The sequence below is a fragment of the Cetorhinus maximus genome, chromosome 25 (genome assembly GCF_964194155.1).
Source record: "Cetorhinus maximus chromosome 25, sCetMax3.hap1.1, whole genome shotgun sequence".
NCBI lineage: Eukaryota > Metazoa > Chordata > Chondrichthyes > Lamniformes > Cetorhinidae > Cetorhinus > Cetorhinus maximus.
The window spans coordinates 24,054,572-24,082,414 of NC_135903.1; the positions used below are offsets into that span (position 1 = coordinate 24,054,572).

Below are 27,843 nucleotides of genomic sequence, written 5' to 3' on the forward strand. Positions count from 1 at the left end.
AGGCTTTTTAAAATCGCTGGAAATGCAGCTGCGCTTTGTTTATTGCTGTTAAATAGTTCAAATTGATCCAGTCGCGGATTATAATCATTTCTGTGCCACCAGAAAATTATAATTGTAACCGAGTGACACTGGCGAAATCCGAAGTGTCGGAGACAAGGCAATTCGTGGCGGATTATTGTCTACCCATCTCCCTCAGTCAAACAAACGATTTAACAATTGGTGTTAACGCAGAATAGTCAGATTAAGATAGGTCCTAGTCTGTAATCTGAAAACCGCTGTTAGAAATCCAGTACCGTGAAGTGATACCAACTGAAGACTGATAGTAATTCAACCGTCTAAAATCAGCATTAAGAGCTCTAATTAAATTTGTTGTCTCGTTTACAAGCAAAGACTCGTTTAATGATTCGAATAATTGGATTCTATTTGTCAAATTCCAATTTGTGTTTTCCGCTATACTGAGAGAAAAGTCCCCTATGGGTTCGAACGTATTCCTGTGATGAACAAACATTCCGACCCAAACCGGTTCAAGTCTCTCAACTTTCTTTCTGGCTCAGGGGTAAAGTGACTGGACTGGTCACCTGTTTAGCTCAGTACCCCTCCTTTTCCCTTCCACTGTCGAAAATCTACGTTCCGGGTAAAATGATGTCCACAGCCCTTAGTTCATTGTCGGATAACAGGTCTGCCCACCGTGTCTCTAAAGCCCAAGTGTCGATTTTACCCGGTTGGTTGGTGCAGAAATGCGGTGTTTAAAAGGCTGCGCGAATCAGTTCAAAAGGGTGTTTACGGTTTCGGTTTTCCAAATTTAAAACCTACATTGTATAATGAGCAGGTAGCCTGTTTTATCAATGCGTGTATGTGGGCAATCTACAATACCATGATACATTTACCAAGCGTGAATGACCAGGTTTTTGCATTATATCAGGCGGCGCATTTTAAACAAATGTTTCAAAGAGCGAACAACTAAAAGTGACAGTTATCGAAACATGATCAATTTTTGAGACAATTAAATCTGATTATTCACGGCGAAGGTGTAACGTTGACTCGGTAGATTGTAAAACCCTTGTTATTTGGTGTGTTCATGGCAACTACCTATTGAACACACTGTAGCAAAGACAAACAGGGAAGAAACGTTTACAGTTGGAAGAAAGCGACTGCTTTGCATTTTTCCTGCGTGTCATTATAGTTAAACTCGATAATTTTCCTTAAGCCAAGGTTGCCCACTTTAACTTGACTCTGGCAATATAAACCATATTTATCTTGATTAAAAAGCAGTATCTGTTTTTGTGAATTAAGGGAACCCTCGCTTGCCCAATCAAAAAGTCCAGTTTCTTTAGTGGATCTGAATAGGGCATTTATTATTTATGTCCATCTTACACCATGCTTGTTGGGCTTGTTTTTTAAAACGTATTAATTCGTTTCGAAGTCGTGCAGTGGGGGTGTTAAGACGCCTGGATGTCTGCTCTGACGTTCCCATGTCTAGTTATTAGAGCTCCCCTCCTTCTATTACTCCACATTGAAGCCTCAGCCTCCAATGCATGGCTCCAGGGCTCGCCTTTGTTCTTCCTCTATCCATAATTACAGCTTTTAAAATAGGGTACCTTTCCTTTTTTCGGTGCTTCTCCGTGTTATGACAACCACTTTGAATTGTCACCAAATGATTTACGTCTTTCCCCGCACGATTTGCTAATCCAGCATTTAAAATTTATGTTTTGCAAATCTAAGATGGTCTTTTAAAAAAAAGAACAAACATAAAAGTAAATGCTAGCGAAAAGTTGCTTTGACTTCGAACAACGAAACAGTGCCTCCTCCTTTGCCTTTTAAATTGTAATGGGAGTTTGCTTTTTAAAAAAAGTGATATGTAGAGCATGCATTTCTGTCATGTTATTTCAGTGTATTTGTGCAGGTCTCATACCTGGGTGAAAGTGTTGACGGTGTTGTCTGATTTGATTACATATTCCTTCAATAGGACCACATCACCGTGATATGTGCTAAAATTAGATTGCTATGTCGGTTTAATAACTTGGTTAAAAAAAAAAGTCTGCCTCGGTCAGTAAAAGTAAGTTAATTGTCCCTATAACGCTGCTTTCAAACAAAGTTTGCGAGCAGCAATTGTACAGTAAATGCACACTGTTGTGCATCTCCAAGCTAGGGCGTGCAATTGAATTGACATTAAGAATAGTCTTAGTCGTGGGAACGGGCGTTCAGCAATTGTCACTATAAGTGCTCCAATAAATTAGTCAGCGAATATGAACTATCAATACAAGTTCGATTTATAAAGTTTTTAACAAACCCCTCCCCCCCAACTAAACTTGACCGCCAGAACAGTTCTTAAAGTACAAACTGACACTTCTGGAAGATGTTTCCTTTATCACCACTGATTTTATAGGTCCTTTAACTCTTTTCGGCCATACGTTCTCACCTCAAACTTTACTGTGTTCTTCCATCCACAGTGTTCAGGAAACTTGAACTGAACGTTACAGTCTTTTAAAAGGCTTGGAATTCTGCCTGCTTTCCATTTTAATAAGCTGTTAGTCACTAAACGAGATTACACATTTCTTCGGTTAGTCATTCGTTGATGCCCAAGAATAAATAAAAGCTAAAATATAAACAAAAAAGGTCCCAAAATCAATTGGACAGGACCAGACGTTTCCAGGATATTCTCTCGTTTTATGTGAATACTGTTTTTGCCTTTAAAACGTTAACCGAGCCAAACATAGAGTGGAATATTGAACGAGATGTTCGGCCGTCGTTTCCAAATGGCTCAAAACTGAGCCTTTTGATTATTTCTTATTGTGTCAGAAACAGATTTTAAAATCAGTACATTAGCATCTCAATATCCTTCTCTTCGATAGCGTGTGCACATCGAGCGGTTGAGCTATTGGTGAAATAGCTTTTAAAGGGAACAGTTAAGAAAATGGCTTAATGTTCATATTTATCTCTGCAGTGTGTTAGACTGTGCAGAGTCGAACGCTGCAACATCGCTTTGGACTGAATCAAATACACGGCTATACCTGCTCGGTGCAAAGACTATGACAATTGTTCTGCAGAAGTTACTCTCTATCTGAAAGACCGTCCCAGGAGAAGCAAGTGCTGTGTCTGGACTGTAACTGTAAAGCATGTTGGGGTAGTCGAGATTTGCAACCCATACTCCTGGTATGATTGAGTCAAAATAATATTTTGGCCAAAAATGGAAAGAGGCTTAAATCATTTTAAAACTAGCAATATTAATCTTCTTTTACAGCTTCAATGGGTGGCTAATAGAAACACTCCCAGCGCACAAGCTTTAACTTTCACAGTCTTCTGATGACGTGTTTACACAACACATTGTACGACAAGTTATTTGGAAAAGTAACATTATTCTTTATAGCATGGACATGAGTTTACCACAAACAGCATCTGGGCACAAGGGGAGGTATAATACATTTGATAGTTAGTTGTTAACCCAAGAGGCATGTCTTCGGGAATAGTAGCTAAATGTGGAAAACACACACACACACACAATGCTGCTTTCAATACAAGATAAAATAAAATGTCTTTGTTCACAGTGTTTTTGAACAAAGTGGAAAATGACAGTTCGATATATCGCAAATAGTGTCCCTGTAGGTTATGGACATAAGAGAAGGCTCAAGACATTCTAGATGTCGGTGTGCGCCTGTTTTGCTGAGTGAACTCTATTTTCATATCAGAATAACTGAGATTGTACAGGAGAGAATGATCATTTATTTTTGCTGATGGTTGTTCAGTCTAAAATAGGGATTCTTCCCATCAATTAAAATGTAACGCAAACGCTGCTTATTTCATTCCCTGGATAAACACAGGGGGTGCTGGAAGACTGAAATAAGAACAGAAAACGCTGGAAAAACTCAGCAGGTCTGGCAGCATCTGTGGCGAACACTTCTGATGAAAAGTCGCAGGCCTGAAACGTTAACTCTTGTTTCTCTCTCCACGGATGCTGACAGACCTGCTGAGTGTTGCCAGCATTTGAGTTTATTAAACAGGGATATTTTAGCCCCTGGATTAAATATGTGCAGCCGCAGATCACTCACCTCCGGACATGAATTCAAAAGGAAAGCGCAAACAGGGGCTACTCGAAGTATTTGTTCACGTTTCACCTGGACTCCTACAAAACGAGTAAAAACCTTTCCAAGAACTGCTTTAAAAAGGTGACGCGTGGTACATACAAAACAGCAAGTCTTTTTTTATATAAACAGCAAAAATGCATTCATGGACAGCAAGCAGCACAGTTCTAAATCTCAAAATCCAAGAATTATCACAGAGAACGTTTTGTATAAACGGGGAGATAGAGGTGCTTCCGAATTCTCAACCTTCACTATTTTTTTTTAAGTTTGCACCACATCAGTGCAAATGCTCCGCGTCGTGCCGGACCTATCCTACAAATAATGTTACTCTTCATTTTAATAAGTCCGTGGTCTTATATCTCATGTTTCTCACTCAGCCAGCTTCCGATTTAGAATGAATAGTATTGCAGCTTTTCCAATTCGCCTCGCATTCAGCGCTTTATATTTTAGATTTTGAATCATTGAAAGCAAACAGAATCGCGAAAATTATCCCCAATTTTCGCAAACTGGTTGCACCTGTTGTATAATTAACTATTTAACAGTTCGCTCCTCTCTCTCTCTCTCTGGATGGGAATCTTTTCTTTTCCCTGGCTTTGAATGACTTTCCTGGTATATTTGGAAGGCTGTAAATCATCATCTCAGCAGGAGAGAGAAAACGTACGGAACGGAACGAGACTTCCACAATGAGGGGCTTATTCAGGCTGCATAGATCAGTAGTAATTACGGACCGCTAGTAGGCAAAAATTGTTAAATACTGACTACACCCCCGCGGCGTTCTTTTATTTTACAAAGCGATTTAAAAATAGCGCTGGGAGCTCAACAAAGTCCAGATATAAGAGAGCACGCCTCGCTACAGGAGTAAAATATAATGTTTCGATTTAGAGAGAGAAAAAACCCATGAGTTTTCTTGTGCAGGTCAAAAATTCACCTGTTCTCGCTCGGTCTAAGACCGCTCCGCGCTCAACGTTGTTTTGAGATTTCGGGAAAAGCTGCCAATATTCAACCAAAAGAAAAAGCGAGGGTTGTGACTGTAATAGAATTTGGGTTTTTTTTCTCTCTCTCTGCATTGCATGAATCTATTCAGAAGGTTAAAAAAAAATCGCAGAGTGGCAGCCAGGAATAAACTGGAATCTGCTCGGTCGGCAGCAAGCCGTTATATTACTGCGCGAAATCAAAAGAATATTCGGGTCTGCGGTGTCAGTTTTTATATATAGGCAGCTCGGTACAAGAAACAATCCCTCTATTGGAAAATACTCGATTCTAATCAGATTAGCTAGTCCCCAGACTGTGTTTACTGAACAGTTTGGGAACCAACAGCTCTCGGTGTTTGTTTGTTTTTTTAATTAAAAAAAAAGGAATAAAATTAAATAAGTTGAATGCAGTATCCGACTGTTCTGTATTGTTAATGAGACTGGGTTGAGTATTTTGTATTGTACATTTCCCAGAGCCATCAGGAGATCGGATTGCTTTCTCGCGTGTTGCACTCCAAGGTTAACAAGCAGAGCGAACAAAGAAAACCTCAACCTCTCCACATGCCTTCCAACACCTTTGAACTCTTCCATAGGTGGAGGGAGGCTAGGTAAAAAGCTTCATTTATTCAAAGCCGTCAGCCAGAGCTGTCACAACGCTTTCCCCATTCATCATCTTCCAATGACACGTGTGTCTATAAAAAAAAGTTTTTTTTATGTTTTTAAATAACTCACTGACAATTCGTTCATTCTGTGTGCAAACATCGTTTTCAGTTTTCTCTTTCTCTCTCTCTCTCTGTATAACCCCCCCATTCCCGTCGCCTTGACAATATAATCGGCTGGTTAGAATCAGATTGGGGGAAAAAAACCTTTCAATACTGATCCGCCAAACGCCCGTTAATTTAATGACACCACGGAAGCTGTGTGAATGTAAGCGGTGACAACAGACAGAGAGAGAGAAAATATGCACAGAAATTAGTAAACGATCTTGACTTTTAACAAAGTTCTGGGAACTGCTCTGTCCAACATCCCGTCAATGTTCAATAAAATGATCAATACTCGCGTTTTCTCTGACGTGACAGATACCTGGTGTACCGAGAGTCGCTACCGGAGGCTCGATGGGTTGCAGTTGCGAGCGCCAGGCAATTCGCCGCTTGTGACAGGACTAAAGACATTTATAGTTGAAGTGGGTATCACATGAGAATGTCATTTACATCGCCGCATTGATTAGCAGATAGCGGAAGAGACCAGGTATAATTAAGGGATGAAGTATAAGGTAAATGGCCGAATAAACACTTTAAAAATGCAACTCTCTTTGCGCCTTTGCTAACGTGTGTGGAATCCAGCCTTTAGCTTTAATAAAGTGATGCAGATAGACGTCTGGCTGAAGGAATCGTGTCCTAAACACCATGTTCTGTAACTTGTGGGGTACAGTTTGCCTCGTGGCCATTTTAAAATATTTTTTTCTAAACAGCATTTTGCCTCTAGTTACGTTTGCAGGCTGAAGCAGGAGCCGTATTTTCGACACAAACTTGGAGTTGGCTGCGACGACCCTTGTTCTCATTGTATAGATTCCCCTCCACCACTTCCCCTTCCCCCCCCCCTTTTTTGTTTCAACCCCAACCTCGACTTGCGGTCACTGGGCTACATTCTGATGATGGCTACAGTGCTCAGAAGGGGGGAAGCCCGCAAGATTCAGCGAGTGTTTGTTTACCCGTTTTGCGGGGCACGCCATTGCAGCGGGCAGCAAACACTTCCCTAGCATGTTATAACGTGCTTGTGAAATTGTCTGATGATTATTTCGGCTGGGCTGTTCGCCGAAGGAACTGCAGCTTTCATTAACTGATTCTAATTAAAGTTAATTAGGATCGCCGCCGGGTAAGTGATGTAATACGCCCTTCGTCCAATCACACGGCAGGAGACAGCCAATTGGATACGTTTGCATATCAGATCCATATGCATGAAGCAGCCATGCAAATCCAGAAGTTTTCCTGAATTTCACGGGGAATTCTCTCAACTTAACCCCCTGTTTTTTACTCGGCATACAAGTGGGAAATTCGCCTCTGCTTGGAAAATTGGGGAGAAGACGGCTGGATTTGGCTGGCGATCGGCCTCTGTGTCAGTTTCATGTTGCGCGTCAATTCCTTGTCAATTTCCTGCACGCTGGTAATTCCTAGTCAGTCCCGTGCACTTCCTCGTTAATGATGACTATGACCGCGATGGCTGACGGTCTGTTAGCACCAGACTCATCCAAGTCGGCCTTTCTGGAGTTTGGACACCCAGCGCAGCAGTCATCCCCTGGCATGTCCCATGGACACTATCCGGTGCACGGCTTGCACTCGAGCGGACACTCTCAGCATGATGGCTCCTACTCCGGCGCCTCTTCCTACGGCAGATCACTGGGTTACCCGTACCCCAGCCCAGTTAGCAATCACGCACCCAATCCGTACATGCCCTACCAGAACAGCAGCACTTTGGGTCACACCAGGTTAGAGGACACAGGTAAGAGCGGCTCGGACACCCAGTCCACGTTGTTAAATAAGATCGCTTTGCACGGGGTGGCTTTATCGCCATTCTGCAACCCAATCCAAAAAAAAAACCCGTTTTGAGGGAGTGCGGTGCCGAGATTTGAGAGGCCTCGCTGATGACATTACTTATATATTCATAGAGAGAAAAAAATATTTAATTACGTTCTTTAAATAGACAACCGCAATTAGGCAAATCTAATGCTGGAAAACCATGAGCTGGGTACAGAACTCCGTCTCCTGCCAAAACGCCACTTTAATTGAGCGGCGCTGGGGCGAAATTATCCATTGTCTGCCGAGAGACCCACTTTGCTGGGAAATTTAAACGACCTGGCCGCTTATAGAAGTGGATTGTTGCATTGAGAGCGGTCGGGGGATATGTTACCGACTTGGAAAATAAGAGAATTCGATCCATTCCTGTATCTTTTTTGTAGTAAAGCCGCATCCGAGTACAGGAAGAAAGCTTCAATCGAGTTTCTACGGCGCATCCAGCACTCGGATTAAAACAGGACTTTTTCTGGTTGTAAATTCGCATTGCTAGGCTCTCCGTCTTTATTGGGATCGCCCAGTCGAGGCACAATGAGTGAATATATATATATTTTTATATATAGATTTGGGAGGGATTGTTGAAGGGAAGAGGTCGCGATTTAAAGATGTGATGTACCCTAAATTAAATTTCCGATTTCCCTCCAAGAACACGAGAAATCGACTGTAATCGAAAATGGAGAAATCCGATTGAACGGCAAAGGGAAGAAAATCCGAAAGCCGAGGACCATTTACTCGAGTCTGCAATTGCAAGCTCTGAATCACCGATTCCAACAAACACAGTATTTGGCACTGCCGGAGAGAGCAGAACTGGCAGCCTCTCTGGGACTCACGCAGACACAGGTAGGGTGCTGGGCAGAACTAATTCCTCCCTCTTAGGAGTTTGAGAGAGTCCACCTTTATTTCCCCTAAAAACAACGCACTCTCTGTGTGCTAGAAGGCGATCACACACACAGGCCGTTCTTGCTGTTTGAAACCCCCGTTTGCCAACCACAGGGGTCAGTTCTCGATTGAAAAAAATAAATAAGCCTCAGTACCCTAGACGGTCTTCGTGCTTTGGTAAAGGGCACGAAACGTGCCATGAGCAGAAGTGTGAGCGATGAACTAGGTTTAAACATTCCAGCAAGAAACTCGGCAACCTGCGAATTCTTGTAGGGTTCACGAGCCCCGAAAGCTGGGATAGAATCCCCTGGAATGTGGGCATAATGGCCCAGCTCAGGTTATTTGGATGGCAGCGTGTGCTGTAAAGAGGCAAGTAGAAGCTATTTGTACCACGGCCCGGCAAAATGGCAAAGGCTAATTACAGGACGTTGTGTGTGTGTGTGTGTGTGAGAGAGAGAGAAATGCCACTTTCTTATAAGAGAAGTTTACTGGCAGGACTGCTGCAAGGTATGCGCTGGAAAATTCCATGTGATGTGACGAGCCCGTGTTAATTCGTTGAACTGAGGGCAAAATAAAAGGGTGGTCGTTTACGCTCCATCACTTCTTAAATTAATCTGTAAAAGGTTTTTTTTTAAATCAAACGAGGTGCAGGTTAACACATTTCCAGGCAAATCAATTCTGTGTGTTTGGAAGATCAGATGCATTTTTAATGGCTGCGTGACTATTGTGTTTCTTTCACTGCCGTTTACACAGGGCGAAGGATGTTTTAAAAGCAAAATTTATTTCATCCAAAATGGCCGCTACTTAAGAAAAGATAACCCCCTCCAATATTTCCCATCTATTACACCCTCCAATATTTCCCATCTATTAAATAAATCCGTACTATAGGTAAATGGCACATCGATTTCTCCACAGCTGAAGTCATGGTTTGTTTCGATGCCCCACAGTAAACCAGTCCATTGTGTCATGCAGCCTCCCCACTTGTAAAATAAATACATTAGAATATCAATATATAATTTACATATCAAGAATGTTTTGACCGGCAGCTTTCATATTCCACCCCCCCCCCCACCCCCCCATTTTCTTTACGTGGTGAATGCAACTTTTTCCAGAAAAAGCGTAGATCGAAAACTCCAATATTCCCAGACAACCTGCTTGCCGTTACTAATGTACGTGCAGCAAAGCTCATGCTAAGCATGCATGCCTTTATTTCCACATTCTGCTGTTATTGGTGTTTCTGGTACTTTCAGTTGAATAGTCGCTTCTGTAAATTGTACAGTAAAAATGTATTTCGCGTTGCTGGACCATTGTAGGATTTCCAGTTTCAACTGGTATTAAAGAATTCTCCAGAATTGTTACTGTAGAGGCAGTTTAAATACGCAAACAAAGAAACTCTCTCGAGATGTGTACATATAGACAGAGAAACAGACAGAGAGAGAGAGAGAAACAGAGAGAGAGAGAGAAACAGAGAGAAAAAAAGAGAGAAACAGAGGGGAGAGAGACACAAAGCTTTTTAATTTGAAAACATGATAATAATTTAATACCGTAGCATCTCCCTGCCAAAGGAATGATTTGTTTTAATTATTTAAATGTTTATTCCAATTACTGCTGACGTACATAAGTTCTTAAAAATGAAATTAGTGCGAGTATTTTGTTCCATGTCTTAAAAGTCAAGGAACAAAATATTGCCAGAAATTCCGCGGGCTTTCAAATACCTGTGTAGAACTTCGTCAAAACGATTGAACAACGGTTTGCACGCTCTTAATAGACACTGCAGGTCTTTCAAAATCTTAGTAACTGTTCTGGCTGCAATTGGTCCTGTGTTCTACAATTTTTTTTGTGCTATCGACTATTTGCCCCAATGGAACTTTTCACGAGAGCAGGCAGATAACGTGCTAGCTAGCGGCGCTTTGACATCGGCATTGTGTCTGAATTACAAATGATCGCTACAAAAATCGCCAGTTATTTCCACATAGAAACATGTTGAAAACAATGCCTTTCTGCAGATACCTAAGGAAGGCCCAAAGAAAGGGACACATTTTTTTAATGAGAAAGGTGTTTTTTTAAAGTTTGCTGCAGATCCCACAGCCTACGTGAAAGTACAGATTCTTTACTAAAACAATTAATAGTTGCACGCCCAATGGATCAGTATAAAATAACTTAAGCACATTGCTTGATTTGCTGGACTTGTAATGCTGATTCAACGCTGTGTTGCAGGAATCGGTTGGCATCTTTTTTTGTGACCCTGTCTTCTCGAGTGAAGTATTGGATCAAGGGAAAATTAAATAGACACTAATCTCTTTTAGCGTTGGGTTTCACAATCTAAATATAACACCTACCAGAGGAGTTAGAATCTGTCTGAAGATATTTTGTATGTCAAATAATTCGGCAACTTCTCAAAGACAAAGGATGTGGGGTAATGTTTACGGTTTTGATTGCAGGTTAAATCGCCATTAGCCAAATTCCTAAAATGCCACTGGTCCCTGTCTAAAAAAGGTAACTTTCATTTCAGGCTAAACCTTATTATCTTTAATTAGGAACTAACATTTTTTTTCGCTATCTATAGTCAATTTTTATGTAAAATTAAAGACTCTCGCATTTTATTGTCGATCAATTAAAATCACCAAAACTGACTCATCATACCAATTTATAGCTTTTTGCTGCTACTGTCAGTTCAGCCTGCGCCACTTTATACAAAATCCTAGTTGTTTTGTAAGGAGTCTACACCTTTATGTAGACGGTGGAATCAGATCCCGAATTATAACTTGCGTTATAAGACTGCCTGGGCCTTGTGTCCGCTTCCTTGTATCTTTTTGTACGTTCGCATTGAAACCTTTTTACAACGACATTATCCCAATCCTTTATACACAAAGTGCTTCAGCCCACTCGATTTATTTTGGTGCTTCTAAATGTGATTGCAGTAATTATTTACTCGCGACCTCCTTTTTGGATCAGCCTGAATGCTCAGGCATCACTGATTTGACAAGATCATTGGCAAAGGGTTGCAGTAGTTTATAGTCTTGTCTATATAACACATTAATCCTTCATACGCATCAACAAATGTGAATACAGTTTGCTTTTACAAAAAAAAACAAATGCATTGAAATCTAAAACGAGAGGCATTTTGAGGGAGTTTTGGTTGAATCGCTCATTGAATGAATTACCTGTGTGTTTGTCCATTTGCAAATCAATGGGGTCTTGCATTCTGCGAAGCCGAATGCGCCTAGTTAGTGCATCAAGTTGGAGCTGCAGTAGATGTGATGCGTTTGTTTTGTTTTATATCTTATTTCAGGTGAAAATCTGGTTTCAGAATAAGCGTTCCAAGTACAAGAAGCTGATGAAACACAGTTCCAACGTGCAAGAAGGCGACCACCTGCCCACCTCCGCTGCTTTGTCTCCATGTTCGCCCAATATCCCGCCAGTCTGGGACGTTCCCATGCCAAATAAGGGCTCCACTATGCCACCGAACAGCTACATTAACAGTTTTGGGTCGTGGTACCCGCCGCCCCACCAGGACACCATGCCAAGACCCCAGATGATGTGATTGACCAGGAGTACCATCTACCCCACAAACTTTAAAAACACACACAAAAAAAAATCAGTGTCACATGGTGTGAAGCAGTCTTACGGACGAGAAAAGACGACTGATTAGAGATAACAATGACTTTGTGCTTTCAGTCATATCTAAACAGGTTTGTTCTAGAAATACAATGGGTATATAGAGTCAAACTCCTCTAATGAGTGCAATACAAGCCTTGTACGATGTTTGGAATTCTATTGGAGAAGTTTGATGCATCTATAATCTACGTTGTGAATTGCAAAAAAAAGGACTGATTTTATATCTGTTCTATTAAACTCAATTTTCGTGTTTTAACAAAACAAAACCTAATTTTTACTCCAGGATGCAGGTCCTTCTTAGCTGGGCAAAATACGCAGGCTGTATTTCAAAGCATTTACTGATCGGCTGTCCCAACCCCCTTTTTAAAGTTAGTACCATATCAACTGGTATTTTTATTTAATTGCCGTAATTCCAGTTTGAATGTTAATGTAGAATTTGCCCTCATATATCTTCAGTCAGACAGAGCTGCAAACAGCTGGTTAGTTGGAGTATAGGACTGGAATATTCACAAAGAACAAACTGTATCAGTGTGAAGTGAATTTGATAAATTCAAAACATAAAACTGCAAAGCCATGTATACTTGGAAGGAATAGAGCAGCAAGACTGGAAATACACAATGGGTTACTCGGTATCTCAAAGGGAAAAAGACAATTCAACGTGTCCTTGATCAGAAATTCCCTCAATTTCTGAAAAAAAAAGAACCAATACCTCAAACATTAACAGTTTTAAAGATGCTAGGGGAAATACCGTGTATTTCCAGCCGTTTCTGTTGTTCGGGAAATGTCAGTTTGTCGGCCAGCAGTTTCGTTTGTCCTGTATATAATTGAACTGCTTTGGGGACGCTTAAAAATCTCCATTTCTATTGACATCTCCAACCGCGCATGCAATTTGTATAATCGCCCGCCTAATAGTTGGGTGCAAGCTGGTCTGCCATGTTTAAATCCAAGTGATTGCTGGTCACGATTTAAGGGTTAAAAATAACTAGAGGCGAAATCCTCTATGTTGGGTCCTTCCCTTCCATTTTTCACAGGAAAATGGTCGCCCACTACGGCCTCCCTGCGTCCCACCAAACCCCTTGCCTCTAACGCTCAAAAATCAACAATACAATTCATGATGAATGTGACATGTTATACAAGACGAAATAACCAAGTGGATGAACGTGGTTCCTATTTGAAATACAGCCTATGTATGGAAATAAAAGGGTTATGTTTAGCTCATCCAAGCAATATGAAGGCAAAAGGATTTCTTGGAGAACAGAGAACGAGAGAACACAGTACGTGCGTGTATATATTGTTAAATTAGTTGTAAATAGTGCATATGTATTATGTTTCATTATTCTAAGTAAAACAGTGATAACGCGTTCAAAGCATCCTATATCCACTCAATTCGGATAAACATGGCTACTCAATTTAATAGTACGTTTCTCAGGATTATAGAAACCGGAGTGTGAGCATTTTTTAAAAAAGAAAAAAAACAATGCCGATTTACTGTGGATTGAACTGTAATTATGTGTAAAGGAAAGGCGCGATGTTTGCATGTAATTGATCAACTATTCCATTCATTTCACCTCCCTTCACAATTTCTCGCTTAAAATTTCCTTTGGGGTCAAACATAGACACGAAGCTTAATAGATTTTTAAAAAAATATATGAAATGTATGCGGTCATGTTAAAAAGTGGAGGAAACGTTGACTTTTTTTTTGCATGACCACAGTTTGATTTGCCAAGAACTGGTGCATTTCTGGAAATGTTGTTATTTGTCTTTTATGATTAAAAAACCTGGACTTTTAAAATTCAGCTGTGGCTTCCAGTGTGGTAACCGAGGGCCTTACCTATGTATCTGTCTCAGGTGACCTGGGATTTCCTGGATATTGTGAGAGCTCTGGTTTAGTTAGAACAGGAGCTGGATGGTAATTTTCCTATGATTCTTGCTGTTCCTTTCTAAAGAAACGGAAGAGCTGGCAATATTAACATGTTGAGTCAGATTATCGATCGACTTCTTAAAAAAAACTGAAGATACCTTTTGGGGGTGGGGGGGGCGGGGGGGAGCAGGTAGATTTTTTTTCTATTTACCAATAAGTAGAACATTACACATGCCATTATAAGATCCTAACCTGAAACTGAGAGGCAAAAAATGAAAGTTAGTACTTGACACACAGGAAACAATTGTGATAATAACTTGGCTTTCCAATGTGCAGTGTATGTATTGTCTACTACAGCTTCCAGCGGCTGTACATCACCCTATCCTACCTGTGCCCAATCGATTTTATCGCCGACGAACCAACTACATTTTTAACGCCCTAACAAGTATATTTAATTGCACTTTTGACATTAATATTTCATCTTGCCTTTCATTCTGATCAGCCCTCCAACGTATGCACCTAGATGGCATTTATTTAGTTCTTCGCTTTTTTAACCCCGCCTTTTTTTTTATATTCATTCATGGAATTTGGGCTTTGCTGGCTGGGCCAGCATTTTTGCCCATCCCTAATTGCCCTTGAGAAGATGGTGGTGAGCTGCCTTCTTGAGCCGCTGCGGTCCATGTGGTGTAGGTACACCCACAGGGGAGGGAGTTCCAGGATTTTGACTCAGCGACAGTGAAGGGACGGCGATATAGTTCCAAGTCAGGATGATGAGTGACTTGGAGGGGAACTTCCAGCTGGTGGTGTTCCCTCCCTCAAAATAATAAAATGGTGGTAACATTGTACATCAAATCGACATTTTGCGTGCCTTTTACTGTCTGCAGTACGTCACTGGAGGCCGATCCAAAACCTGTGCTAATTCTGTTCCATGTAAACGAATGGGAAAAAACACGTTTTATATTAGCTCCGTGGTTTAGATTCCCCCCCCCACCTCACATTACTAAACACGTGCTATCCTGTTTTCGAGTGTATTTCTTTACTGGATAGCTGAAGTCTGCTTCAGTAAGCCTATGGTTAGCCAAGTAAACAGATAAACCCGTCGTACGAAAGGAGATTGATTCAGTTATAATATGTGCTGATTGTCAGTCTGGACTGACGGCCTTTTAAGCCTTTAGGCGCGGAAGAATGTGATCGACGGTTCCTTTAAAAACATGGAAGCGAATAAATCGATATTCCCTGTTTAAAGGTCTGACAGATACACCTGTATCTAACATTCCCAATTAAGAAACGCATTACTTACCACGTGTGTCTGATCTCCACTTGTCACGTCTCAGAAACTACAACACGTATTGAAATCCATGGTTAGCTCTCCCAATTTTTTGTCAAAGTCAGTCTACAAGACAAGATAGTGGTGTTTACAGATTTTAATGCATAATAGCTCGCATGTCAAGCCTCCCCCCGTAACATCTGCACTGGAAGCCGTGTGCAAAGCCCACTTCTCTGCTATTTTAAGATTTTTTTATGCTTGTGTGAAAGGGGCTGTAATTAGAGCAATTTTGACTGTAGCTCCCTGAATAAAGCGCTTTCCATCAAGATAATTACCAGCAATTTTCAGTCGCCTAAATGCACTGCTTAATATGTAACAATTCCGAGTGGAAAAAACGCGAAATCAGGCAGATGCACCGGCTGCAGTTTGGCTGCACAGATTTGAATTGTTATTACCTAAATTACTTGCAGGTGTATATTGTAATCAGCCAAATACTGATAAAAGAAAAAGAAACATGCTTTGCATCGAAGGTAAAAGGCAAAGGAGGGAATCTACATTACAAATGGAGCGACAGTAACATCCTTTATCCTATCACTAAACGGAGCATACAACAGTCTGTGTTAGTAATAGGCAGTTTGTGTAAAGCTGGACAACCTATTGTGGACAATTGGATAGAAAACAGCTGAATATTCCACTGAAATATTGTTAACTCCTCACTTTCTCTACCTTGGAGGGAACATGTTAAGTCCCCCAACCCCCCATTAGATGGTGCCAAGATAAAATGACGCCAAAAAAAAACATTGGATCTAAAACGATGGCTGAGGTAGAAAATGTTTAGTCACCCCAAGAGAAAGATGTGACTTGACCATCACCATTCTGGGGCCGAGCACGTTTTTGTGGAGGTGCATCTACAGTGGCTATTTCATTTAAAATGCCACCTGATATGCCCCACCCCCCCTTTTAGCTTTTTATGGCCCATTCGGTTTTAAAATACTTCAAATCTTTATGCTTCCCCCTCTTAAACGTTAGCATATATTTTCAAGTGACCTGCCTGTTGAGTTCAGTTTAGCCTACCCATTGACAGCATCAGGCCTGTAAGTAATTTTCATGTACCAGAATAGCCAGCAGATAATCTATCAACAGGCCCGCCTAATAAAAGAAGGAGACAAATCATGCTCGTGCACTCGATCTACCTTTGGGATAATGGGGGAATGGAACACACAAGGAAATCATAAGTGGGTGTGGAATTATTTTTTTTTTAAAAAAAAGACTTGCATCTTGGCTGATGTCATGGAGGCAGCTCGTTAGTTTTTCCATTGACCCCCGCACACCGCACGATGGAAATTTGAATAATTAGTCGATATTTCTGCCCATAGCTTGCAGCAGACTATCTCAGACGCGCCCTGACGGATCGACCATCGATACAGAAAACATGCATGACTAATAATAGACCGAATCAGGTTGCCAAACATTAAGAAAAGAACGCCTTCGAGGCAAAAAAGCAAACATACCACATACAACCACAGGGGTGAGCAGAACACACATTCGCTTCACAGACCGAAGCTTAACATGTTGCTTTGCAATATTGCTGGGCATCCCAGCATTTCTCTCCTCCGTTAACCGACACATTCAATACATAGGGCATTATATTTCTCAGTCTTACTGGAGACAATATCTGTTATAGAGCATACGAGAAGCATAAGCGAAGGCTATGGCTTACCTGCTGTGGTTGGTATTTACTCAAGAAATTATTTTGCAGCCTGCAAAGAATGGCATTTTGTCAGCCCTTTTTTTCCCCCCTCCTCCTCCCCTGAAATACATGCAGCAAAAGTGCAGGAAATGGAGCTAACAACGCCGGTGCTGCTAGCTCTGGTTAAAGCTCCAAGTGTGAATTAATTCTGCTATCAGCGTCCTCTTTATATTCTCAGCTCAATTAGCCTTTATTACTGGCCATGTTTACTCATCGAGAGATGGGATAAAATGTGTTGAATAGAGAAATTGCTCATCTTTGCAAATTATAGGTAATTTTAAAGCTTGAGATTATAATAATAGCAGTCCAATCTGGACAGCCTACGTATAGTCTTCCAAACAGCATAATTACTGGAAAGGTTTAGGAACTCCAGAGAACTGAATTCATTATTTACTCTTCTCTTTGACGAACTTGGGGCTGTTTGATGAATACAAATCGTACAGATATAATTACAGTTCGGATTATTTTTTTTTTTATTATTATTATGAGCCTCTGGGACGCATTCTCCGGTAAATCTAAGAAGGACACTGCTTATTCACAGTGAAGAGCCGAGATCAGGCTGGGCTATTTTACCCCTTTTCTCTTTGACTGCTGTGTCTGTGTGTGTGGAGAGGTTGGGAAAGTGGCCCTTTGAGGTGAGCTGAGGGTCCTTTTCATGGACATAGTTGAAATACTTTCCATTGTGATCGCTTAAAAAAAAAAGTTGTAAGGTCAGACTGGGTTCCGACAATGTAAATGAAATTCTGCTGTTCGCTTTGATGTCTACCGCTAAGGATTTTTTTAAACGCTGTGAATACAATAGTCCCGGATCTCTGCCGAAAATGTGACTGCAGCCTTGGGAGAGGGACGCCAGCCTCGCAGCTCCCGACCCGAATGGTACAGTATGTTCAATTGACAAGAATATTGGAAGGGGACTCGTTTTAACCCTCCTCAGGCTGCAGCGGGCCGCACAGCACAGCACCCTGGCATAACGAAAAGGATTCTCAGCGCTTCTACTTCCTTGAAGCACGCTATAGCAATTCAAGTAGATTGATCAATATTTTATAGCGCCCAAGCTGTGGAATATAATTGAACTCAACTGGTGCCCTCCTGTCCGCAAAGAGTTACACTTGAATATTGCTCTTAGGGAGGCTGTTACATGCTAAATGTTCTGTAGTGATTTCGAAACGCTGTTATATGCCATCCATTTCTTATTTAAAATACACACGTACTGCTGAAAGTGGATACACTGGTCGTATCCTTTCAACTTCCGTCGCACAACACTAATATTCTCGTTTTTTTTGGCACATTATGCAATATTTCAAGATATAGACATTTTGCAACAATGAAAATGAAGCCTTAACCAATTTCTAATTACACTCCCTCTCCCCCTGCTTCCCCCCAACTCCCCCAACCCGAAACCCCAACCCCCACCCCGCACCAGTTTCACTTTCTTTCTGTCAATGGGCGGGCTATTTTTAAATCACAGCTTTTACTAAGTATTTACGCGTTTCTCTTTGTATTGCAAAGCGTCCTTCTTAAAACAGCATTATCGTTGCCATCCTTACTGAAATGATTGCAGTCCACTGCTCCCTCTACCTGTGTCACGCAATATACCAGGATTTAGATAGCCTCCACTTTAATTTTTTAGTCAATTTTTAAACGACTTTTTTCATTGCATACCCGACACCATCAATTACAATCATTAAATACGATGTAGAGTTAGGCAAAGCCTTAGCACGCTGCATGAAGCACTATGTATTTACATGAATTTACACATCGGTTCGCGTGTGTGATTGAAACCAATGCATTTGCAATATCTTTCATATTCAACATATTTATATCTTTCGCTACCATACAGGAACAGATTCTCATACATTACTTAAGGAAACCACTTCATAAATAATAGGCTAGAGATTGTTCCTTTGAAATATATCCTTCCAAATGTTAAATGTCACATAAAATAATCTAAAATTCCACCACAAAGTATCCAATAAAATGAATGGATAGTAACCAGTTCACTTGTGGAGATAAATCAAGAAAAGAAATTAATCTCTCCGCTGAATTTTAAATACAACGTTTCCATATATGTAATGCTGAGGTGGGGGTGTATTGCTCTGAACTGTAATACGAACCTGTTCTTAATGAACTGGCAATCATGTTTACACTTCCTCCAGAGATCACCTTATGGAAATAAAGCTAAATTTACAAAGCAACAACTGTTTTTTTTTGTTTATTTTACTCGGTATTCAACGTGGAGCTGTTTCTTCCTGATGTTGATATGTAAAATATATCATACCGTAAGGTTTCATGAAGTATAATAATACAAATTACTCTACATCTTGGCCGCAATGTCAACCTATGATGTTCCTTTGGCATGAATTGCAACGCCGAGAAAGTACATGAGATTAAAATGGAAAAAAAAAATATGATGCCGTGGTTCTGTCGATTTCTCTAAGCAAAAACTCATTGAAAACGTTGCATGTTTCCACATGGGCCGCGTCTTAGAATACGCTTATCAGACTAAAGTAATTTGCGTTCGTGCCATTTTTTGCAGATTGCTGAGGCTAGCACGATGCTTTCAACACAAAACTGGGCATTCATTAAGATCGCAACCTTCCCGAGATTAATATTTACATACATTGTGTCACCAAGCAGCCATAACGTCTTGCTGGACATGTCCCTGTACATTACACATAGCCGGGCATATATCTGTACATATTTACAAGAACTGTTCATGAATGGAAGTAGCGCGATTTTTCATTGGCATCATCCTAAATATTCATTTATTTGAACGCTTCTAATGCATGTCCCGTGCACCTTACTGGAAAATATGTGTGCTTACGGGAAAGTTGTGCATACATAATATATCGCTAAATCTACAATGTAGTTACTGGGATGTTGTAACAGTATGTAATATGATCTGCGACAATTGATAATGTTTTCAACCAATATGTCTGCACATTTCACGATGATGACTGATAAATGCTCGTTGCATTTTTTTACCTGCAGCCTGTAACTGACGTTTAACGCATCCTCTACATATGGTCTGGCAAATAATGTCATTCTTTTGAATTATACATTCGGAAACTCTCCTGTTCCACATTTTTACAGGTGCTATTACCGATTGAAACAAGAGATGAATCATTGAACAGTGGTCCGAGCTCTTCCTGACTGATTTGGTTTGAAGAGTAGGTAGAATTGTTAGATTTATTGAAAAAAAGTTATCATGACAGAGAACACAGCCATGAATAACATTGCGGTCCTAAGAACAGGGATTCAGTGTTTAACTTGCCTATCTGTCTCCAGTCGCATCCTGCTAAACAGAGCAATTCTAAAAGTTCTAAACCTGTCTTTACCCACGGGCTTTGAGTTTCTTGGAGTGAACACTACGGCGTATATTTTGCAACATGACACACGCATTCCCTTCAATTGCAACGAGGAGACCACTTTTGGGATTTCGTCATGTCATTTTAATTACTACCTAAGATATTTCTTAATGCGGCATGCCTGTTACTCAGCCTTATTTATTACTAGCACCATTATGTACACAAGCGGAGAAAAATAACCGTGACTCACGAGCTTCAGTGTTGTTGCAAATAGTACGGATTCCCTCTGATTTGTAGTTAGGGACGGCGCGCTCGTATGTTTCTATACAATATAAACCGCACGCGTGTCCACATTACGTGGGGGGGGGGGGGGGGGGACATTGAGGGGACTAACTGTCTATATACATAGATGTGCAAATCAGTGCAACTAAATCCGGAATGGTGTAAAATGGACCACCCACGGATCTGTTCATATGCAGAAAGGACTGTACAAATACGATATCCAGGACTTGCATAATAAATAAATCTACAATATTGGCATTGGTGGTCCTACTTTTACAACATTAAACACTCTTTGCTTTCTTCGGCCAGGCCGAAACATAAGCGTTAAGATTATTTAAAGATTGTCAGGAGTAAAATGCATTTGTTTTCACAGTTAAGACCGTTGGACCCGTATACGAAAATACGAATTCGTAGCAGGAGTAGGCCATTCGGCCCCTCGAGCCTGCTCCGCCATTCAGTAAGATCATGGCTGACCTGATTGTGGTCCCAACTCCACATTCCCGCCTAGCTCTTTTCCCTATAACCCAACCCCCGGTATGGATTCGCATCTTAAATGGTGAATTCATTAGAACTGCTGATTTAAGTTATCACCTAAAGGGCACAGAAATCTATTTAAGTGTATTTCCAAAATGACCATTACTTTGTTGCACAACAAAGGGAGAAATAGCGAGCAAACTTCGTCACTTGGAAATCTTTTCCTCCCCAACTCCACTTCCAAGCACCACCCCTTCCCACTCCCCTCCCGGGGTGTACAGGTCCTTTACATAGTAAATGCGGACCTGTATTGTATTCCGAGGTTGAGTTCGGTAAGAATAGGGTTAAATCAGGCAGCTCCTGTTGCAGTCAGCCTGGCAATTGCAACAGCTTTGATGCACTTGCTGGTATGTGAGCTCTAGCACGATATTAACCCCAGGCGATGGAGCAGTTTTTTTCTGGCAGTCGTGCCTAATAAAATCCTGCTCCACGCAACTCAGTGTCTCCAGAATGTCTGCCTGGCTGTCGCCTATAGAGCTTTTGCACGCAGCCCTCAAACCAAACTGCCTTTAATAGCAGGAGATGGGTGTACGTTTAACTATTTACTATCCACATGCTGCCTCTATGTGGAGTTCTCATTTGTTTTGAATGTGTGTGATTTAATATTTCATCCTATTCCGGTATTTTACCCAGCCCTTTTTGAGGAAATGGGCCACAGTGTGTGTCGGTGAACTAACCCATGTACATCTCTCTATAGAAGCCCTTCAATCTCAGTGAAATGCAGGTGTAACTCTAGGTCACCATCCTGCTTAACTGTAACTTTCAGAATGTGTATGATGGAAAATCAATGTCGAAGGATGCACTCCGATTAAAATGCAACTTCAGGTGGAAGTATTGATATTTAATTATTTTATGGTGACTTTTGTGTCAGGTCCACGGTGTGAATACAGGGGTTCAAACCATACAGAGTCGAGCTTTGAGTAAGCTATCTTGTCAACAGCTTTCAAGTTGTGGAATGATGACTTTTTTTTAATTAACATTATTCTCAAGAACATCATCAAATAAGCATTTAAAATATTTATTACAAAACAGAAGGTAAATTACAACAGAGTTTGGTGCTTCTTGGATGTCCTTTACAAGCCAAATAGTTGCAATGAAATTTTCATGTATTTGAGGAATTCCTCCCAGTGTCACATATATTCTTAAAAATTACCCGCAAGGATTTGCTTAATTATTATTTTACAATTGGTGTGTAAAATTTTATATACACAGTTTTTTTTTAGAAAAAGATACCCTGACAGAGCATCATAAATAGAGTTCCTGCTATTTGTTGAGACAGTTTGTGCTCCATTATATTGTCTATTGCAAACTGACTTCCTATTTTACAGTGAATACCGCACTTTTTAATCTTACTGCATTGGACATAGTTCAATGAATACATTATTATCTGCTACATCAAACAAACTGGCCGCTACTCTCTAATAATATACAGGCAGTAATAATTTAACCACTCCAATAGATCAAAAAAAACTTAAATAATATAACAAAACAGAGGCAAAAGAATGCAGAAGGTTGCTTGTTACTAAAATTGGGAAAAGTTATAACGGTTCAGTGTGCAGTGGAGATCTGACAACTGACAGAGTTACAAAATACCCCCATTTTGTTCCTCATTTATACAGTTATTGGTATTCTGTACAAAACTGCTGTGTTTTACGAGAGAAATGAATGGGGGGAATGCTGAAAGTTTATTTCTGCTTTCCAGGCTCTTCTGCAGCGTGGATGTAGAGCTTTATTCATTAATTTATTTATGTTTTTTGACACTTCTGTGAAGAGCTCTGGGATGTTTCCCCCCTACTTTTAAAGGAGCTTTAGAGATGCAAGTTGTTGTTGTTGTTTTCCAGAACAGCATAGAGATCAAAAATTCAAGAGTTTCAAAGTTCTGAAGTAAAAATAAAAGTTTTAGTAGACTGCTCCAGTACTCTGAGGTGGTGGCTGGTGCAGTGAGTTTGTTGCTGGTAAGTGAGAGCCTGAGGGGTGGGGTGGGTACCAGTGATTGAAGTCATCCAGGTAGCTCTGAGACGAGTTATGCGGGGTTTGATGTTGGAGGGGGTTCCTGGTTGAACTATGGTTCTCCCACACGGCTGGAGAAGGGGGTGAATTGCACGCCATGGAGTCGCTGTTGTTGGGACTGTGCTCCATCGTGAGCTCTCCATTTTTGTATAGCTTCTTAAACTTGGATCTTCTGTTCTGAAACCAGATTTTCACCTGAGCAGGCGGGAAAGAGAAAAAATAGAATTGGTGATAAGACTTCATTGTCAAGTCTCAAGAACATGATAGAGGGAGCACGTAAACATTTAACTAAAGGTGCCATTAAAAATCCACCCCTCTGAAATATATAAATATATAAATACAACTATTACTGTGGGAACAATTTTACTGTTATCCCTTTATGGTGTCTGGGACTAAAGACACATCTATTTCAAGTAGTCAATCTTTAGTACTTTCTATTTAATCCCTGTAATATTTTTAAGTACTTAAAAATGGAACTTGATGGAGTCTATTCTTTTACTCCTTGGATCCTCTGTGCAATTCGCATTAATCCAATTCCACCCCCCCTGCCCCCCTCACCACCACTGCCCCATACACAAACACACTGAGAAAAAATGTGAAAACATGTTTCTGAGGCCTTTGAAATACTTTTGGTTGAAATATTTTCATGTTGTTGTCTTGATTCCATTTATTTCCTGTGCTAGAGAATTAATAGAGGACTACATAGGTCAGCAGGTAGGCACAACACAGGATGTATGCTAAATTCCTCTCTGCCACTGATTTAGTCAATACTTGTATTAAAACGGTTCTATGCACATCTGATCATGAATTTTCCCTACATACTGCAAAGTAACAGCTTTCAATTTTTCTAGTGGCAAAAGCAATAACCAGTCAGTGAAAGACAAACCATGTAAAGACCTATAATAAAACAAATAAAATCACGTAAATAACTCTGAGTGATTATTTAAGCTACTGTATGGATTCTGAAAAAAAATAAACAAAGAATGGGGTATGCAAGTATGGTCATGCGAGATTGGGAGAAATGTTTGCAGAAACAAATATGGGAGAGAGAACTTGCATTGAAAGTTGCATTATCGCGGGTAACGTGGTGCAGGTTGCTGGTTTACCTGCTTTTTGAGCCAGTGCAGAGAGAGAAAAGAAATGAATAGCACGGCTCAGCAGTTAGGCGGGCGTGGAGCTTAAATCACTATAGCTACTTATTGCACCCACCCAGGGCAAGCCTTAGCCCAAGGGTGCTGGGTGAGATGTATAGGCCGTGGGTGCACCGATACTGCGGGATAGAGTGTACCTGTGTTTGGGTAAGTCCCAGGGAGGCTGCCAATTCTGCTCGCTCAGGTAATGCCAGGTACTGCGCCTTTTGAAAGCGTTTCTGCAGAGCCGCCAGCTGGAAACTTGAGTAGATTGTCCTGGGTTTGCGAATCTTTTTGGGCTTCCCGTTCACAATTCGCACTTCGGGCTCCGGTTCTTCTTTCACTGAAACTTAAGCAGATGAGAGAGAGAAAAAACACACAAATGAAACACAGACTCTCGGAATTGTCGAGGCTTCATATTGAAATAAAAACACACACATAAACCGCAGCAGTTAAGAGTTCAGGCTAGGCAGAAAAATGCCCCCATTACATTTCAATTCATGCTGTGAATGCAAAATAAATCAAAGGGAATACAGAATTCTTTTAGGACATGAGAAATGCCACATGAATATTCCACTGATACAACAGAAAAATACTTTCAAAACTGTGTATTTGTCATTCTGCGAGTTAAGTCAATGATTTATTTCCTGGTACAAATGACAGAAAGAGGGAGGAAACTACTAATTATTATTATTGGTAATGATTTTCACAAGACACAACCCAGAGCTTTATCTCATCTGGATAGTGAAGTCCCCTTTCAGGTTTTCCGCCTCTTCCGTACACAGTATAATCTTGTTTATTTGTGATTTGATGTATTTATATGTGTCGTGTGCCAATAAAGGATTATGGAAGGCGCCCGGGCACGGTGAAACTGCACACGTGCCCCCAACGAGGGAGCTAAACTCGGGACAATCTTTCCAGAATGCTGCGACCAGTCTAACCCTTTAACAGGGAATTAACACTCAGCTCTCCCTGTTCCCAATTCGCAACGCCGTTGCCTCTTCACAAAGCGAGCCTGAGCAAAGCAAACTCATTCCGGCCAAGTGCATGGTCCTAAACCTAGCTCGGACCCAATGCCCCCTCCCCCAGCCGAGCTTCTGGTCTCACAACCCCCGTTGGGTTCAAAGTGTCCAGACACAAGTTTGCCTCATTCCCACATACACAATGAGCGCGCACTTGGTGTCACTGGTTAGCAGGGAGCTGGGCCGTGATGTCCTTTTAACTTCCTCACTCTGGATCGGGTGCTAATTTCCACTCTTCCCTCATCGAGTGAAACAAAAAAAACGCAGACCCTGTTAAATACACAACATGAGTTTTCCTTTTAACAGGTCGCTTCGTGCTTTGTCTGTAGTGCAACTACATTTTGCATCAGTTTCAGCCATTGCTCGAATGAACATTTGTTACTTCCTGCTCGATGTGGCCAAACGCGCCTGTTGACGATTCTTAAAATTATTCGGCAGCCGAAATCGCTTTGGTCACATCGAGTGGGTCAAAAAAAAAATTACAATGTAGCCCCTTAACAAAGTGCCAAACAGCCTGTGGAGTACTATCGAGTGGCACCTTACTTAGATTGGATGCGTATTGGTTGATAAAGAAAATATGTGCGTAGATCTATCAGGTTAAACACTCCATTCTAACACATGAACCTTTGTGCAGTGTCCCAGCTGTTACAGGTCATTTCGCGCCCAATAAACAAACTGAAGCTACCGCTTTAAGAAGCGTTCCGTCAGGTTTGAACGCTCAGATACAAAGACTGCACTACAATCTCCCCCTGACAGTCATGCAAGCAGCAGACCTCCTCCATATCCCAAGCTCTCTTCTCTTAAGGGGAAGTGCAACATTATGTAACTACGCAGCCGGCACTTCGCGTCCTACAGGAGCAACTTTCAAATCGCTCCTCGGGCACAGTGAAAGCAAATGTCAAGACTCCTTACCCCTCTCAGCCGCTGACATTTGAGGATCCCGGTTGAAGTGCCCATACTGACGGTACGAGTTGTTGTAAGCGTACTCGGGCTTTTGTGAATAGGAGCCAGGCCCTGGGATGTTGTTGAGATTAAACTGATGGTATGGATAGTGGTTCACGGGCTGAGAATAGGCTGAAGTCGGATAGTAATCGTGCTGAGGATGGCAGGATTGGGGGTTATAGTACCCAACATCCGTCGCCGTAGATTCTGGGAGAGTAGGAGAATCTTTCGCAGGGTGACATCCCATTGAGCCCTGGATGTCGGTCAGAAGCCCAGGTAGCTTTTTCTCATAAGTTCCACTCATTGTTCCAAACAATATACTTTTTTTTAACAGAAAAAGACGATTTAATCTTTAAAATGCAAAGCTCAGACTATGCACACATCACTCTGCTTCGAGGAGACGAGATCCTTACAGCAACTGCAACTCAAGGCAAACTGATGTAACCTAACAAGCCCAGCGTGGTTAAAGCCCTAATTATATGGAACAGAAGGGTGGATACAGGAAGCTTATTGGTTCCAGAGATGTCGCCGAGAGAAGCAGTCCAAGTTTTGCAGACTTCCCACGCTCATATTTGTGGAGCCAAGTCTATTATCACTCTTCCTCAACTATTAAAAGTGTCTGCCCTTTTGTAGATGCTCCCTCCAAACATGCATTTTAAGGGGCTTGAAAAACTCCAACAAGTTCCGACTTGTGTTTTTCGTACACCTCAGTTTGATAACTGGTTTTATTTCTTAAAAGGGTGACCTACATGAGCAGGGGTGTGGAGAGGGGGCGCGGTAATGCTGGCTTGTTTTTTTTTTCCAGCTATGTTTTCCATTAAAAAAAATACTACAAAGGAACTATATATTTAAATGTTGCGAGTGATCGTCTGATTATTTGTGTTTTCACACACATTGAAGAGTCGTTTTCTTAACGCTTGGAGGAGGTTCAAACTTCAGGTTGATTTCATGAAGTACTCGAAATGGGTTTTAAACTGAATACTACTTTTTTAGCCGATGCAATTTATCAGCCATTGTCACATACACGTCTAAAGCCTTTAATCTGTAATCCACAGATCAATTTTAAAACGTCTATCTAACTTAAATTGTGTTTTTTTTTAATGCAACATAACTAAGGTATTGGGGGGGGGGTTGTATAAATCTATAAAACTACTTCAAACCCAAGTGTTTTGGTTTCAGGGACCTAGGTGTGGTCTAACCTGTGCCGCAGGTTTTCCCAAGGCTTCAGACGCCCTAAGAGAGGAAAAATAAACACAATACTGTCTCCACCTTTTTTTTTGGCGAAACACCCTCCCACAGTGAGCCCCGAACAGACGGGAAGCCGTAGACAAGCAAAGGTTGCGTGTGTGACTCACGGGTAACCGCCCGCCAAAGGTGCGCTCCCCAGAATTTACCCCGGCGGAATGACACCGCCGAGCGGCGCCGCGTGAACGCAGTCGCGGTCACAATGAGGAGTGGGTTTGCTTGACTCACCTGGAGAGTGGAGCGATCAACACGTGGGCGGGCGGAATTACCCGACTCCTTAGAAAGATGCCCTCGCTTATGAGGACCGGCACTAGCGCAGTTTGGGTGCAAGTGAAGGAAAATAAACTTGTGTAAAGCAAACAAAAAAAGCCCTGG

The 27,843-nt window shown here is 41.3% G+C and overlaps 2 protein-coding genes and 2 long non-coding RNA genes across 6 annotated transcripts in view; 2 read left to right on the forward strand and 2 right to left on the reverse strand.

Annotated features, from left to right (window-relative positions):
• LOC144667739 (uncharacterized) overlaps positions 1 to 17,108 on the reverse strand; it is a 30,139-nt gene extending 13,031 nt beyond the window's left edge. The window contains exons 1-2 of one of the 3 annotated variants that reach the window (XR_013573363.1): positions 16,966 to 17,108; positions 15,279 to 15,371 (exon numbers count right to left, since the gene is read on the reverse strand). This is a non-coding gene — a long non-coding RNA (uncharacterized LOC144667739). Of the gene's footprint in view, positions 1 to 4,046; positions 4,121 to 6,133; positions 6,474 to 15,278; positions 15,372 to 16,965 lie in introns of those variants that run through there. The other 2 variants (XR_013573362.1, XR_013573365.1) reach the window with 2 other exon arrangements.
• Positions 7,004 to 13,913, forward strand: LOC144667965 (homeobox protein DLX-6-like). The gene is made up of 3 exons (XM_078529630.1): positions 7,004 to 7,549; positions 8,267 to 8,460; positions 11,792 to 13,913. Exons 1-3 carry the CDS (start codon positions 7,249 to 7,251, stop codon positions 12,041 to 12,043), a joined length of 747 nt encoding a protein of 248 aa, XP_078385756.1. The 5' UTR covers positions 7,004 to 7,248; the 3' UTR covers positions 12,044 to 13,913.
• Positions 17,109 to 17,558: 450 nt separating the features above from the next.
• Positions 17,559 to 26,245, forward strand: LOC144667967 (uncharacterized). Its single transcript, XR_013573402.1, has 2 exons — positions 17,559 to 17,871; positions 25,916 to 26,245. It is a non-coding gene; the product is annotated as an uncharacterized LOC144667967 (long non-coding RNA).
• On the reverse strand, positions 22,122 to 26,677 carry dlx3b (distal-less homeobox 3b). The gene is made up of 3 exons (XM_078529631.1): positions 26,194 to 26,677; positions 24,418 to 24,608; positions 22,122 to 23,324 (listed from the first exon to the last, which is right to left on the reverse strand). Exons 1-3 carry the CDS (start codon positions 26,525 to 26,527, stop codon positions 23,019 to 23,021), a joined length of 831 nt encoding a protein of 276 aa, XP_078385757.1. The 5' UTR covers positions 26,528 to 26,677; the 3' UTR covers positions 22,122 to 23,018.
• Between the last annotated feature and the right edge of the window lie 1,166 nt (positions 26,678 to 27,843).

Bases quoted from the DNA above. Each gene is read 5' to 3' on its own strand.
- LOC144667965 (XM_078529630.1), top strand. From the start codon at position 7,249: ATGATGACTATGACCGCGATGGCTGACGGTCTGTTAGCACCAGACTCA. The intron at 7,550-8,266 runs GTAAGAGCGGCT...TTTCCCTCCAAG, and splicing joins CACCAGGTTAGAGGACACAG to AACACGAGAAATCGACTGTA. The intron at 8,461-11,791 runs GTAGGGTGCTGG...ATCTTATTTCAG, and splicing joins TGGGACTCACGCAGACACAG to GTGAAAATCTGGTTTCAGAA.
- dlx3b (XM_078529631.1), bottom strand. From the start codon at position 26,527: ATGAGTGGAACTTATGAGAAAAAGCTACCTGGGCTTCTGACCGACATC. The intron at 24,609-26,193 runs GTAAGGAGTCTT...CATCTGCTTAAG, and splicing joins AATGTCAGCGGCTGAGAGGG to TTTCAGTGAAAGAAGAACCG. The intron at 23,325-24,417 runs GTACACTCTATC...CCGCCTGCTCAG, and splicing joins TGGGACTTACCCAAACACAG to GTGAAAATCTGGTTTCAGAA.